Source organism: Homarus americanus, unplaced genomic scaffold (assembly GCF_018991925.1).
Source record: "Homarus americanus isolate GMGI-L3 unplaced genomic scaffold, GMGI_Hamer_2.0 scaffold54347, whole genome shotgun sequence".
Taxonomy (NCBI): Eukaryota; Metazoa; Arthropoda; class Malacostraca; order Decapoda; family Nephropidae; genus Homarus; species Homarus americanus.
Window position 1 is genome coordinate 415,587 of NW_024715291.1, and position 16,957 is coordinate 432,543.

Genomic DNA, 16,957 nt, shown 5'->3' on the forward strand with positions numbered 1-16,957 from the left:
ATAACAGCAGGTAGTGTTTACGACCTGGGATGGCCCACCTGGTAGACCATCAAGGAGGTTGTAAAGCCCACTTGCTTATCCTCAAATCAGATGGTAAAGGGTAAAATTAGGTGGCAGGTAACACGTCCGTACACACTCACAGGTAAGATTAGCCCCGTGTTTACCTTACCGGGTTAAGAATACCTCCTATGTATCCGAGGAATGTTGCGGGTTGGGGGAAAACTGCGCATTTTTACCAGAAGTTTGGTGTCCAGGTGAGGATGGGTGTGTCATTGGTGCTTTGTGTGTGTGTGTGTGTGTGTGTGTGTGTGTGTGTGTTAAGACTATGAAAAGATAAACCTTACCTAGATTAACCTTATCCAAGTCGTCGTGATCCACTTCTCTGACCTGTGAACCTTGGAGACACATTCACCTAGCAGAAGGGAACTAGGTCATCTCACGTTTAGAAAATAACAAAAACATGACCGAATTAACAAGTCAGGTTGCAAAAGTTTGAGGTGAATGATGCATAACGTGGGAGTAATCGATGGTTAACATGATCCAGGAAGTAATGTAGTTTTGAGGAAGTGGAGTCGGGAATGATGATGATGATGATGATGATGATACAAAAAAAAATTTATCTAGGGAATCGTCATACGTCTGGAAGTGTGTCTGTGTCCAATTCAACAACCAATCAGGGGATGACAACCACCTGGCGCCATCCATCAAGCTGAAAGTCTCTTACATCACTAACTTTCTAGGATTTCTAACACAGGGGACATAATCAAAGACAGAGAGGAGGGAGATGTGTGTGTGTGTGTTCATCTTAGGCGTTGCTAGTCGATCTTCTCCGGAGTCTGGTTGGTTTCGAGCCTTCGGGGAAGTAAGGGACAACTATAAATATTGTTGGAACGTTATTAGAGGAGGCGGGAAGGCGCGTGAAAATAAGTGTAAACACAGTACCTCAGGATGTGGCAGCCAGTGATGTGTGAGAGGCGAGGTATTGTTCCTGGAAACCTGTAGGAGGAGGAGGAGGAGGAGGAAGAAGAGGCTATGGAGGAGTAAGGAAAGGAGAAGGGGGAAGAGGAAGAGGAGAAGGAGGAAAGAGATGAAGATGGAAACAAAGAGAAGAAATAAGGAAAGAGGCGTAGAGGAGACAAAAAAAACTGATAATGAAAATCCCTATAACGAGAAATGGTACAGAATGAAACATATAGAAAGCGAGAATTAGAATAAAAGGAATATTTGACTTCACTTTATTATCGATTAGCATAATAAGGTAGAATAGATAAATGGATAGAAAAGAAGTAAATGTTGAAATCAAGAAAAAGAAAGAGAGAACGAGGGAAAGGGATAAAGGAAATGAAAGATAGAGAGAGAGACGGAAAGAATTGGGGTAAATCAACGTCGTCAAAGGGTTAAATCATCGTCGTCAAAGGGTTAAATCATCGTCGTCAAAGGGTTAAATCAACGTCGTCAAAGGGTTAAATCAACGTCGTCAAAGGGGTAAATCAACGTCGTCAAAGGGTTAAATCATCGTCGTCAAAGGGTTAAATCATCGTCGTCAAAGGGTTAAATCAACGTCGTCAAAGGGTTAAATCAACGTCGTCAAAGGGTTAAATCATCGTCATATACATTAACCCAAATTAAACAAAGTCTTTCCTCTCTCTCTCTCTCTCTGTCTCTCTCTCTCTCTCGGTCACTCAGACTGACCCAGATTACAGTCCGGTTTCCACAACTTGACCAGATTCCACCTAATGTAAAGCAATTGCAACACATTTGCATACACCAATTGGTCCAGTTTCAGAGTTCGAGTCTAAATCTGACTTTCGATATCAGTTCCAAACAATGTCTAAAATAACTCGGCTCTTACCTCCCTGGCTCAGATGGTTAAGATCTTGTTGTTGTAGTTGCTTTTGTTGTTGTTTGTGTCGTTTGTGTCGTTTTTGCTGTTTTTGTGTTGTTGTTTTTTTGTTTTTTCTCACTTGAACCAATTTCCTGACTTTATTCCAGTGTGTGTGTTCTATCCGCCACCTAACATGACTGTGATCTAGTTGGACCCATTCTGACCCAAATGTTTACCCCAATTAGTGCGTACTAGTGACCTTATTTGACCCATCTTCCGGCAGACTGTGGTGGAGAGATGGATGAAAATGAGGGTGAGCTCAGGTCACCTTATTACCCTGACGCCTACGGCCCTAACGTGACCTGCCGCTGGACGGTCACGCCACCCGAAAGACACCTCCTTCACCTGCTGGTCGCCAGACTAAGATTGGACGCTGGGGATGCTCTTCAGGTGAGTGAGGGGTAGGTGAACGAGAGGTTGAGGAGAGAGAGAGAGAGAGAGAGAGAGAGAGAGAGAGAGAGAGAGAGAGAGAAGGTTAAGGGTGAGATAAAGGAGGTTGGAGAACAATCAGGTAAGAGGATAGGGAGTGAGAGACGAGAGAATTGGTTGAGAGACAAAAAAAAAAGAATTAAAGTAAAAGGGAGAAAAAGATTTAGTCGAAATGAGACATATAAAGAAACACGAGCTAAATAGAGAGAAGAATCGGAACATAGAAAACGAAAATAGAACCCTGTTTAGTTTTTACATGTATATATAAAAATTTTTTTAACCTGTGTGTGTGTGAGAGAGAGAGAGAGAGAGACAGGAATACCACCATCCAGGTTAGCGAGTGTCCTAAAGGTAATGGCTCGATCCATCCTTTTCACTCAGACCCAATCGTCCTACTGGGCGTCGTGGTATTGTGAGTCTAAGAAGCGTCAGTACTAATAACTGTGAGGCAACTTAACATTAAGCTCCCTGAACAGCACGGGGTATGGACAGTCTCTCTCTCACACACACACACACACACACACACACACACACACACACACACACACACACGCACTGCATTGCATTCATCCTCACCTGTCTTTGTGTATGAGTGTGTATTTGTATAATTCTGGGTGTAATCGTCTTAGCCACATCCTGCACAACAGTTCAAGGCTAAAACGTAATATTAAACAACATAGTGAAAATTACCAATAGATTAAGAAAACTTCGCTAAATCACCAATTAGACCTAGTCAAAACACTACCCTAATCTAGCCAAAACACTACCCAAATCTAGCCAAAATACCTTCAAGATCTAGTCAAAACACTACCCAAATCTAGCCAAAACACTACCCAAATCTAGCCAAAATACCTTCAAGATCTAGTCAAAACACTACCCAAATCTAGCCAAAACACTACCCAAATCTAGCCAAAACACTACCCAAATATAGCCAAAACACTACCCAAATCTAGCCAAAACACTACCCAAATCTAGCCAAAACACTACCCAAATATAGCCAAAACACTACCCAAATCTAGCCAAAACACTACCCCAAATCTAGCCAAACACTGCCCAAGTATCAAACCTTTACCCAAATCTGGCAAAACACTACCCCAAGTATGTCAAACACTTACTAAATCTGGCCAAAACACTATGAAGTATATCCCAAAACACTACCCCAAAATCTAGCAAAACACTGTAATGTATCTAAAACACTACCCAAATCACTAATAAAAACACTACCAAGTATGTAAAACACTACCCAAATCTAGCCAAAACACTACCCAAATATAGCCAAAACACTACCCAAATCTAGCCAAAACACTACCCAAATCTAGCCAAAACACTACCCAAATCTAGCCAAAACACTACCCAAATCTAGCCAAAACACTACCCAAATCTAGCCAAAACACCTCCAAGACCTCGCCAACACGCCAGAAAGACAATTTGACCAAGGACGGCTGCTTGAAAACATCGCCTTCCATAAAACAACACACTCTAACTCGTTTTTCCAGGAATTATTAATTCTGTTTTGAAGGGAGGTAATGTACTCTCGTCCTGCCTGTCACCCGCCTTGTTATGGAGGGAGGAGGTATACCTGCGATGTTATTCACTTAATGCCTTATGGGCGTTCCGAGATTCACTTACGGTAGGATTTTACTTCCATGATGCGTGTGTGTGTGTGTGTGTGTGTGTGTGTGTGTAATACAGAAAGAGATAGAAGAAAAGAGTATGGAAGGAAGAAAGAAAAGTACGGAGAGAGAAATAGAGATAAAGAAAAGGGAGATGTGTAGAAAAGGAATAGATTATAAAAGTTGCGTTGACTGGGAAGTGAAGAGGAAAATGGGTGGTATTATCAAAACAGTAATTGACTCACTCCCTCAGATAATATCAATTTAACTAAAACAAATCCTCTCATATGATTGTAAAGTAAAATAATATTACTGATTGCCATGACGTTTTGCACATAGAATAACAAAGTATTCTTCATAAACACAAACATTTTATCGGTGAGTAAAAACTAAAGACGCTCCAGTGAACTTCTCTACAGCTCAAAGTATTTACGTGTTAAAAAGTTTTGTCCCAAAATAGAAATACACGTCTGTCTTGAGCCTCTCAGTCGAGCATCAGAGTGAGATTCCTCGCAATACAATTCGTCTGGGTTTCAAAACAAACAAACAAACAAAATATATGTTCTATTACAGAATTAACACAATGCTAATCTTGTTTGGTGAATAATACACTGACAAAACCAAATGTTTCCTCAGAAACAGCAAACAAGCTTATATAAGTCGTTAAGTGCAAACTGACTGTTAGCTAACTAAATTACCTTCGTCAGCATTTAGTGACCACGCCCACAAAGCAAGCCGACCAATGACAAGCTGGTACAGGTGTGTCGTGTATAACGCATATATGTCTCCACCACGTAAGTACACACACATCATCATCATCATCATCATCATCATCATCATCATCATTCTAATAATAATAATAAAAGAAAAGTACAGTTCGTGTGTAGTGGTCAGTGGTCCGTGGTGCGTGTCAGGTGATAATCAGTGGGATGTCAACAATAACGTCTGAGTGAATGGTTGCTGGCTAAGTTTAACGTGTGTGTGTGTTGGCAGTAAACACCCTGACGCTACCACCATTGCCAAACACACACACATACACATAGCGTTACGCCTGGTTGGGGGTGTGATCAACTGAGGTAGCATGTGCGTGTGTCTGTCTGTCTGTTTATTTATTTGAGTGCTTTTAGATATTTGTTTACATACACTTGTGAATTCTTGCAACAGTTCATATATGAGTATGTTTACGTTCTTTTATACATATGCATATGAATACTGTGTATGGCTGTCTGTGTGGCTGGCTGGCTGTCTGTGTGACTGTCTGTGTGGCTGTCTGGGTTAATTCGTGTTTATCCCAATAGTTCTTTCGGATTTCTTACAATTAATGCAGGAAAGAAATATTCGAAAATAATATGAATGAATTACAATGTTGTGGATGCAGACGTCATTGGCTAGACTACCCGTTAGTATGGATATAAACGCACAATTTTCTGAGCCTTCGGTACACATTCACAGCTGGGTGAACTAGGGGGCACTGTGGACGTGAAATTGCCCTGCTGCTTATCACTTTTTATACAGATGTTTAACCCTTTCTGTACTGAAGGGTTGGGTCATAGTCGTCAAAGGGTTAAACCATAGTCGTCAAAGGGTTAAACCATAGTCGTCAAAGGGTTAAACCATAGTAGTCAAAGGGTTAAACCATAGTCGTCAAAGGGTTAAACCATAGTCATCAAAGGGTTAAATCATAGTCGTCAAGGGGTTAAACCATAGTCGTCAAAGGGTTAAACCATAGTCATCAAAGGGTTAAATCATAGTCGTCAAAGGGTTAAACCATAGTCGTCAAAGGGTTAAACCATAATCGTCAAAGTATTAAACAAGAAAACTCGATGATAGATTACCCGAGAACTTACCAACACGGGTATAATAATTACCGCATGTTGTGCCTCTTTAGCGATAAGACGCTCTCAAAGATTTAATGAGACTTAAAGTGTTTGAAGTCTATGAAATTCAAATTTACCACCCAGCCCTTTGATTTACCACCCAGCCCTTTGATTTACCACCCAGCTCCCTGATTTACTACACAGCTCCCTGATTTACCACCCATCCCTTTGATTTATCACCCATCCCCCTGATTTACCACCCAGCCCTTTGATTTACCACCCAGGCACCTGATTCCTATGACCTTCAAGAGGCTGAGAATCGAGCCAGAAAAGTCCAGAGAGTTGCTACCCCCCCTCCCCTCATTCCCCTACCAACATTCCCCGCCCCAGTCTCACGTTCCCACCCCTCAGTCTCACGTCCCCACCCCCCAAACTCACGTGCCCGTCCCCAGTCTCACGTGCCCGTCCCCAGTCTCACGTCCCCAGTCTCACGTCTCCTTAGAGCTGAAAAAGACAGTGTGGTATGACCAGAGGCGGAGAATGTGTGAGGACGGGAATGGTGGAGTCAATTATAACTTAAAAGCGAGTCGCAGGGGACTTTCTGGTACGCTGGGTCGTCCTCAGGTCGTAGTGAGGGGTTCAAGGTGGTCGTGGAGCGGAGGGGGGGGTCGTAACTGATGTTTATGAGGCCTAGACGTGTGGCTGTGGTGATGATGCTAAAAGTGATCTTTGTGTAGTGACTGTGGTGATGGCTATGATTTTATTAGTTGGGGTGATGTTTATGAAAGGAGTTAGTGGTTCTTGTGGTGGTAGTTCTGATGGTAGTAATGATGGTTGTGATGGTAGTGATGCTAATAACATACCTAACGAACCTCTCAGTTACCTCTACAGATAAACAAGACACCACATACCTGCCCCACTAAATTCCTCTCCTCCACACCATGACGGCAGCTTACCACCCTTTCCTTGCTCTCGTTTTCTGAAGGCATTCGGCAACATACTCTCGTCTCCCCTGCCTTAACTTACCTTCTCTTAGTTAATAACCTAAAACTAAACATCAGATTTGATTCTCTCCTCCTCAATATTCGTAAATTAGGATGTACAGTCAAAAGTTGTCACCCTTTTTTTATAATGGTTTCATCCCTCTCACCCCACATACCTCCCCTCTCACTCTGCACATCATCCCTCTCATCTCACGCATCACCCGTCTCACTCTGCACATCATCCCTCTCACTCTGCATGTCCCCTCTCATCTCCTTACATCACCCCTCTCACTCTGCACATCATCCCCTCTCATCTCCCGCATCACCGTCTCCACTCTGCACATCATCCCCTCTCATCTCACACATCACCCCTCTCCTCTGCCCATCATCCCCTCTCATCTCACACCCCATCACCCTCCCTCTGCATCATCCCTCATCTCCTTTTTCCCACCCCTCTCCTCTACACATCCATCCTCTCATCTCACCCACATCCACCCCCTCCTCTACTGTCATCCCCTCCTCATCTCGCACATCACCCTCTCATCTCCCTTTATCCACCCTCTCCTCTTGCACATCATCCACTATATCCACGCATCACCGATCTCACTCTGCACATCATCCCTCTCATCTCACACATCACCCCTCTCACTCTGCACATCATCCCTCTCATCTCGCACATCACCCCTCTCACTCTGCACATCATCCCTCTCATCTCACACATCACCCCTCTCACTCTGCACATCATCCCTCTCATCTCGCACATCACCCCTCTCACTCTGCACATCATCTCGCACATCACCCCTCTCACCCCACGCATCACTCTGTAGTGCAACACATGATATTGTCACACCATAAAGTTAACTCATCCTCCTCCCGTAGGTCTCGGACGGGGTTCAAGACCTGAAGGTGACTGGCACACCTTACGCGTCAGGTCGCTTGCTGGAGCTTCGGCCGACCCCTTCAGCCACAGTGTTCTTCAGCAGTGACCAGCAACGCAATCGCGGGTATTTCCTCCTGAAATACACCTCCTGTAAGTATATCTCCCCCTTGATTACAAACTGAGTCATACAAGTGAATATATTTACACAATAATATTAACTCCCTGCTTGCTAGTCAGTTTGTAATATCCTCATCTATTGAACTTAATGAATATAAATACGCCAGGTTATTGTAATTTCACCCTATTTGCTAACCTACTCGTGTTCTTTCACAGTCAGTGAGGGCAGCTGCCAGTTCAAGCTGTCGCCGTGTGGGTGGCTGTCTACCGACCCCCTCCAAGCTTGGGCCTTCCATGGTGAGTACAGTACTAACCTCCCACACTGCATGCCTCCCCTCCCGCCGTCCACAGCACAATGTTCTAAAAAGACTATAGTCGCTAGCGTGTATAGATGTGTCTGCTACCATACCTGCTTTCGTATATATTAAGTAAAATCATCTGTGTGCAGTTTAGCAGTGTGTTTTACTGACGCCTTAGGTTAGGTTAGGTTAGGTGTGTACGAAAATAAAGAGGATTTTTCGTTGTGTGTTGGTGACTGTGAAGGACAACTTTGTTCATGAGTTGTATGTCGATATGTTTAAGGCATCAAATCTTTGTTATTTTTTGCCATCATCTTCTGCCATAATTGACTGAGCTAACTTGCTGGGTGTAAGGAAGAAGGAATTCCTACAGTATATCATATCAGCATAATATTTAAAAAGTTGAAGGAGTTATATCAGGGCTCACAGTCACACACACACAACCCCAGTATCGCACCAAATATGATCCCAGATATGACCCATTAAAAGGCTTGGATGGAAAAAATAAAATAACGAAAATAAACCATCATGTGATGGCCAATTATACATCTTTCCCTTGGATGAAATACAGAAAAAAATAAACTATGACGTCATACGAAAAATTTAAGCCCTTTTTCTGTCCATTTAACGTCAAAAACTAGATTAAATGAGTTATAATTCCAGGAGGTACGATCAGAGACTTAGCTCTACCTGTAAGCTTCCAAAGGTGTTTTTGCTTTCGTAATTCATAAATATTCACCTCTCCACCGGCCATAGCAGAGTTAACCATTACTTTCTATGGGCCTAAAACTTGGTAAAACACTTTATTCTTTCTCTATAATGACTACACAACAATTGTACTCGGTATCATGTTACTCCAAATATTGTTGTTGTTGTTTATTTAATGTGTGTCTGTATCCCTTGACCCCGACTCCACACACGAGTAAAAATGATAGATGTGTAAGATAAAAGAGCAAAGCAATCACTCCCACTTCAGTGTGAGTAGGAGGTGGAGGAGGTAAAGAGCGTGTCTGGCGTGGGTCGAGGATTGGCTGGCAAGGGGGCGAAAAGAGGGGGAACATGGCTGTTGAGAAAGGAGAGGTTGGATAGGGAAGATGGGAAGGATGAGGGAGGGTTGACCTGGGGGAGGAGGACGAGAAGAAGAGTGAGGGGGGGGCGGCGGAAGAGGGGAGGGTGAGAGGAAGCACCGGTCACCTGGGCAGAGCCTGATAAGCAGTTCCATCATCCTACCAAGAGTCGTCTCACGGGGTAAATACACGACTTGGAGGACACAGGGTGTGTGTGTGTGTGTGTGTGTGTGTGTGTGTGTGTGTGTGTGTGTGTGTGTGTGTGTGTGTGTGTGTGTGTGTCCTTGGCCCTGATGTGGTAAGAAGAGTGAGGTGAGAGGAAAGGAAGGAGAGAGGCATTGTACGTACGAGAATGGTGAGAGAGGAAGACACTGCGCATGGGGAGGATGGTGACGGAGGGAGGTACTATGTCTAGGATGATGGTGAGGGAAGGAGGAACTATGTCTAGGATGATAGTGTGGGAGTGAGGTACTATGTATGGTAGGAAGGCCGGCGGCTAGGGTGTATGGAAGCATTATACTGTATACATAATTGGGGCGACAGGTGTATGAAATGTCCAGGTACTCAACATTACGGGACAGTTTTAATGGGGTAGGTAGACAGAGAGAGAGAGACAATAGTGGGTTATAAACTTAATATCCTCTCACCTGCACCCCCCCCCCCCCTCCTTCCCCTTTTTTTCAATGAATTTTCTATTGCTTTCTTCCGTGACCTTTTTTTATTTTTTTCTGTGACTTTTTTCTGTTAATTTTTTCTCTTACTCATTTGTGACTTTTTTCTATTACTTTTTCCTGATTTTTTTCTCCTAACTTTACTTCTCTGACTTTTTTCCTCGTTTACTTCTACACCTTCTGATAAATCGTCTCCTTCCCTTCCCAATAATTCGCATACAATATTTATCTTTACTCCCGCTATCATTACCACACCGATTATGACTCACCTCCACTAGAACCTATAGTGCATATCCGACTGTCACTTTCACTATAGCCAGACTAGGAGATGCCCTACATTTCATTTTCTATGGATATGTAATTAAAACACACACACACACTCTGGAAAAGTAATTCGATATTACTAATGAGATTCAATTATAAGTTAGAAGTTATTAATTAAGCTCTTGGTGATTTGTATGGGTTTCTGACATAATTATTTCCTTTCATAGTGACTTGGCATTAGGTTGTGTAGATGAGGGGTGGGAGTGGGTGGGGTGCTTTAGTAGCGAGGTAGGTGGGTGGGTGGGATGCTTCGGTACTGACGATGGTTGGTGGGAGGGAGTGGGTGGGATGTTTCAGTAGAGAGGGTGGAGGGTGTGTCTCAAAGCATCTCGCCAACAGGGCTTCCTCTAACGACACCCTCCTGAGGTTTCCTATTTCCACATTTACCTTTGAGTGATCTACTTCTTATTAGGTAAAAGTTCTTTATATTCCCAGGATTATGTATGTATGTATGTATGTATGTATGTATGTACGTATGTTTGTATGTATGTATGTATGAATGAGAGAGAGAGGTTAAATGTCAACACCTGAAAAACTTTGACTAAAAACTGAAAATAAATAAAAAATACAGCTGCAGTTCCACAATACTTTTTTTTTATGATAAATTCAATAGTTTCATTTATTTTTTCCCCAGCAAGATTTCTTTTGATTCTTATAGAGAGAATACAGAGGTCCCTTACTGTTGGTGTTCGGGGTGATGTAAGGCACCTTGGACACGAGAACACACACTCATGTTTGGTTTAAAATCCACATTAAAAGCAAAAGATCCTCAAAATACATCATATATGAAAAATATTTTGGCTGACATCACCAAAATTCACGGAAAAATTTACAATATATCTCTCTTGTTCCTCCCCCTACCCTCTTCTCCACTTTCCCTCCCCTCCCCTTCCTTTCCCACACCTTCCCACCCCTCTCCTATCCTCTTCTCCCCTCCCATCTCCTCTCTTCTCCTCGACAAGTTATAAATTTCACTCCTTGTATAAACTAAACTTCCCGCGTGGGGGTAAAAAATGGACCGCCCAATACACCTCACGCCTCCTGGGCCTCCACCACCGTGTAAACAACTCCTACTTCTGGGTGTTGTCATGCCAAAGGTCTTCAATAATTAACGCTACATCAGGTGAGAACTAATAAACCTGACTAACATGTTTATTAAAGTGTGATGACTGAAACTTTAAGTACGGATGAACTTATCGAGTCATGGTTCAGTTAATAGAGACAGACCATCGATACAAGGAGGCCTCGTTTCTGCCAGAGGGGTTTGTGTGTGTGTGTGTGGGTCTGTCTGTCTGTCTGTCTGTCTGTCTGTCTGTCTGTCTGTCTGTCTTCTCGATGTCCCTCACTGATTGATTAAATTCAAATGAACTCCAAACTATCGAATTGTTTTTTTGTTTTAATCTGTCTATTTCTGTCCACATCACTAAACCAAAATAACATCTTTAGGTTTATCTTTCAAACACATTGGAAGGATGACTGGAGATGTACATGTTATAGAAGTGTAGTGTAGTGCAGTGCAGTGTAGTGTAGTGTAGTGTAGTGTAGTGTAGTGCAGTGTAGAGGTTGGGATGAAGAGGCAATAGTAATTATGGTAAGTGGATGGATGGAATCTCAGTAAAGAGAAATTGGGAGAGAGATAGATGTGGGAAAGAACGAATGAAAGAAAGTAAAAAAAAAATATGATAAAGAAGAAGAAAAAAAATCGGCGTGTCGTACTTTTTAACTTATTTTCAGATAAATTTCCGATTTTTTTTCCTGGTAATTATTAGTATCTTTAGTGGACTGGAATTCACTAACTTAAAATACAAGGACAAAAACTAATTGACTTGACACATGCACAGGAACAGATGACAATCTCTCTCTCTCTCTCTCTCTCTCTCTCTTTTTTTTTCTCTCTCTCTCTCGTATCAAGGGAACAATAGATTCTTAATTAATTAATACATATATCTCCATCGTGGTTAATACTATGCCAGCCGAGGGGATAATTAAGCATAGGCCAGCCAGTTTCTCTCTTCTTTATTTTTAATTCCCGAGTAATTCATTGCAATTAAGACTTTGTTTTCCACGATATGAAACTAATTAAACGACTACTTTTGGGGAGGATTTCTTTGTGGAGGGATTTCTTTTTTATTATTATTATCATACTCGTAATCTCCTATAATTGTTTTTTTTTTCCTCAGTGAAATATTGTAGAGCTAATTGAAGTATAAGTGAGGTAATTGAGAAAAAAAAAACTAACATAGAAATAATCTAGTTGAATTACAAAGAAAAGTCTGAACATTATCCATATGTCACGGTAATGGAGATATCAGATACCTCACACACTCACTATATATAGCTGCTCTACCATTTGTTACTCCCACTGATTTTATTTAAGGTCAGAATTTTCCGCTTCCTGCTGTCAATTTCAATCTTTTTTTTTTATATGTTATAAGTTCTGGGGGGTGATGACAAGTGTATTTGACAAGTTTAAATCGTGGGGAAATTTTATTATCCCATAGAGTGGTGAGGAAGGCCACCAACAAGACGATACGAACTTTCCTGTCAGTCAGTCAGTCAGTCAGTCGAACACAATGGCAAAAGATGATTTATTGGTCAATTTATGAGAAATGGGTTAAAGGTTTTTTTTTTTTTTTTTTAGGCCAGCAGAGGATAAATCAGACTAAAGGTAGCGATTTGTTTACCAGATAGGAAGGAATAAGTACGAAGAAATTGTTTTTGTTTTTTGTTTTATAATTAAGGGCGAGGGAGTCAAGGAACGCGTCTTAAGTCAAATGGATTAAAGTAAAATCAATTGGAAGGTTTCTGGTCTCTCTGTAGGAGTGACCGTTAGGAGTGACTGTTAGGAGTGGCCGTTAGGAGTGACCGTTAGGAGTGACCGTTGTCCACCTTCCTCGACCAGTGGGGGAAATGACGTGTGTGATTTGTTTTGCTCCCTTTGTCAATAGGAGAAAAATTACGTCATTTGCACTTTGCCTTCGCTCATTCACAGGAAAATGACCTCAGTGAACTCTTAACCAATCAGAGGAGACTGGCGTTCAATGTCTGGCGCCAACAACGATTCGTAATTTATTAGACAAGACAAGGAAAGGGAAGTCCATGAGGTTTGATCTGTTTACAAATATAGAATCAACTATTATGATCCTACCCATCAGGGAAATTAATAATGTTCAGGGAAATTTTAATCTTAATACTGGCACCACTGTAATGTATCTGTAGAAAATTATTGACATTTTTATCATACGGAAACAACGAAAAGTTACCCATCTTCTTTACCCTCGGTGTTGTGTTTTTTCTAAGTATTTGCTTCATGTACTTTAACCAACGTCATTTTTTTTTTCATTTTCGTAAACAAAGACACGTTAAACTTGCTTCCAGACCTAACGTACTTACACTGGGTCAATAGCTCCACACCTCCCGCGGCTGAGTGCCAATCCCGAGTTCATGTCGTTTATAACTTGGTGGTATGATTGGATGGAAGTGAGTAGCCTCTAGTTTCTGAGCCTCACATGCTTGTTAGCCAGAGACAGACATACAAATATCACCGGTTTAACGTGGCATTACTATAAGATCCTACTCGAGGGGAGAAAATATACGCTTTTATTTTATTTTAGAATTTAATGTCTTCCCAGCTTGACGTCTGACATTAAGATCGACTCCCACTTCTCGTAATTAAACTAATTCAACGCGATCTGGATTCGGGTGATTACAGGAACTTTTTTCATTCATTCTAATTGTAAAACTTTGCTGAGAGAGAGAGAGAGAGAGAGAGAGAGAGAGAGAGAGAGAGAGAGTATAAGGTTGAGACACTTTTTTGTTTTATTACTTTCGTGTCTTGTTTTATACAGCGCATAAGTGTAGGATATTAAAAGTTATTCTGATCCTGAATTTTCGTGGACTCTCTCATACATACATACATACATACATACATACATACATACATACATACATACATGTTCACAACTCTCAATACCACAGACTCACTCACGTACAGCTGTCCTCTGTATTCTGTTATTCTCACCGTAAGGTCTGACCACTACCCAGGAATTATTCCCAGCGATGAGAAGAAAGTAAACAGATATCTTTTGACTGTATGCGGGAACTTGGTGGAGAAAGGGAGAGAAAAAAACGAAGGTAAATGGAAAGGAAAGTGAAAAAAAGAGAATCAAGAATTGGGAAGAGGAGAGAGAGAGAGAGAGAGAGAGAGAGAGAGAGAGAGAGACGGGGTGGGGTGGAGATTTATGGAATGCGTAAGAGTGAAATGGAGCTAAAAAAAGGAAAAAGAAAAAGTATCGGTGACAAAAGAGAAAGAAAGAAAGGGATAACGAAGAGAGTGAAAGTGTGGGAATACGAGGGACTAAATCTCATAGAAACTTCCTCAAAAAATATAATAATAATAATAATAAACAACAACAAAACTTTATCATTCGTGTAAGTAAAAAAAACCACATGAAGCAAAACAAAATTAACTGAAAACATAATCTAATCTATTCTAAAAAGTTGCGATGAAGTGGTTGAGACGTTTATAAGCAATAGATATCATGAAGAGATACTTGATAAACACAAAAACAATAACAAATAAAAACTGTATAGGGGAAGAGGAGGAAAACAAAAGGAATTATACGTACCACAACACAACACTGAAGGAGAGTAAAGTTAATGGTGGGAGACTCGGAATGGTAACTTATTCTTAGAAAAGGGAAGGGGGTGTCAGGGGGGTCAAAAGAGTGCTGCGTGGAAGCCAGAGGGTGCTAGAACGTGACGAAGTAGTGCTGGCAACTCGGTGACCGAACTGTGTGTGATGCGGAAAGTGAGAGGGGGGGGAGGGGGGGAGACTAACATCCATGACCTGCCAAACACACACACACACGCACACACACACACACACAGTTCAGCATGCTTATAGACAACGCAGATATACATTGTACATAGACCATACAGGTATACAAACTGCGGTAAACAGTAAGGTATTTTTAACCAAGGACAGCCAATGAAGCCATCAGATGCTTATTTCCGGTAGGGTAAATTAGTACCTTAAAAACTCTAACGAGACCATAGATAATAATGACTCTTAATTACTCACAATCTCTCGAGTATCTGACCATCATAGTTTTCTTATTAAATTCGGTAGAGTAGCAGACGTGACGCAACCATTCATCATTCCCTTCAACATGTGAGGTGTCAGGGGGTCACTAATAAGGGCCAGGCACAATGAATCATGGAGGCTGCTGCTGCCACTAGTGCCACACGCCTCTAAAGGTCACATAGAATAACATTTTATCACATTTTACATAAAGGTATAACATTAATAATAATGGACGGCGGCGCACTAGTCCCACACTCGTCATATTTTATTTCAGTTGTTATTTTTACGCTGGCCACACGCGTCACGCCTGAAAAATGGCATCGTAGCATAAAAGTATTGCTCGTGCTTAAAACTAAACTGAACTGCAATGATTTTTATAGAGGGATTTTTAGATATTTTTATTATAGACATACACACGCTTTATGTATGTATGTTTGTATATATACTGTATATATAGATATATGCAAATACTGGACTTAAGGGTTTCACCTACTCTGTGGATCATACAGTCTAGGAATGACAATTTACAGTCAATTTCTACTCCATAGTACAGTTAGTCTGTACTCACCCCTGAAGATGTGAATTACACGAAAGCGTTTGGGAACTTCGTGTTTTCTTTATCTTTTGTGGTTATTAGCAGACAGTATACATGGATCACGCGCACCTACAGTGATTTATATACTGGGAAGCTTCAAATATGGGTTGGGTGTTAACGGGATTGTCTAGCTTGGGCCAATAGGCCCGCTGCAGTTGCCTCCATTCTTATGTTCTTAGGTGTGTGTGTGTGTGTGTGTGTGTGTTCTTAGTGATATGATCACAGTATCAAGACGTTAAATGGGTGAGCACACGATGAACAACAGTCCATTTAGGTAACAAGTGAGGAGTGTCAGTTCATGCACACGGTGGTGAGGTCAAGGAGCAACCACTGAGTGAAGTAAGTTGACCACATCCATCTTTACTCTAACACTCTGGAGTAATGGCTGGGTTTACTGTTCACTGTTCTTCCCAAACACTTCTCACGACTTTCACTATTACTGAATTGATCAAACTCTGCCTTAAGACTGAAACTTAAACTATTGATGGAAAGTCCACTGTTTATGTTGCTCAATATCATATATGTGGAAATCTTTGACATCTGAATGGTCTGATTTTTTTCTACCAAAAGTAAATTGTATAGATACGTGGATGACGTCACCTGCTTCAGGGCTACCAGTAAAATACGGGAGACCTTCCTTCCCTGCCCGAGCACTTTACTCCATTCAGTAACTTTTAGCATTGAAGTAAGAAAAAATAAGTTTGTACCTCACCGTTCCGAGACATTATTGTCCATAGGCAAGGGAACACCCTCAAGCACATTAAGTAAGTACAGTGATCCTACATGTTGGTGTTCGTTAATATTCAGCTCGTGAAAAGAGAATAAAACGAACAGTGTTCTTGCCTGTTTGTTTATGTCTATTTCTGTGCCTTTATGTGTTTGTGTTAGTGTATTTTAAAACACGCCACGATTCTTTAATAAACAATAATTACCCAGTCAAAAATTCAGCTACCAACATCGTCCCACCAGGATCCAACATTTTCTGGTCTCAGTGTTTAGACAAGCGTCGGCTGTCCTGTGGCCAGGAAGCTATAAAGGCAATGTAAACTTTCCCTCTAAATCCCCATCAGCTTTAATCCACACTGCAAAGCTCTGCCGCTATTTGTTACTTTACCCATAATCCCCGCGTGACGATGAAACCACAGTGAATGTAATGTAACAGCAAATGGACCAACACAATTCAGATTCATT

General features: G+C 41.5%; 1 protein-coding gene across 3 annotated transcripts in view; it reads left to right on the forward strand.

Annotated features, from left to right (window-relative positions):
• Window positions 1-16,957, forward strand: part of LOC121857335 — a 118,900-nt gene that overhangs the window by 49,894 nt on the left and 52,049 nt on the right. For all 3 annotated transcript variants that reach the window (XM_042353347.1, XM_042353360.1, XM_042353355.1), the window contains exons 10-12: window positions 2,109-2,275; window positions 7,607-7,757; window positions 7,941-8,021. In XM_042353347.1, coding sequence (XP_042209281.1) covers window positions 2,109-2,275; window positions 7,607-7,757; window positions 7,941-8,021 — 399 coding nt within the window. The remainder of the gene's footprint in view (window positions 1-2,108; window positions 2,276-7,606; window positions 7,758-7,940; window positions 8,022-16,957) is intronic.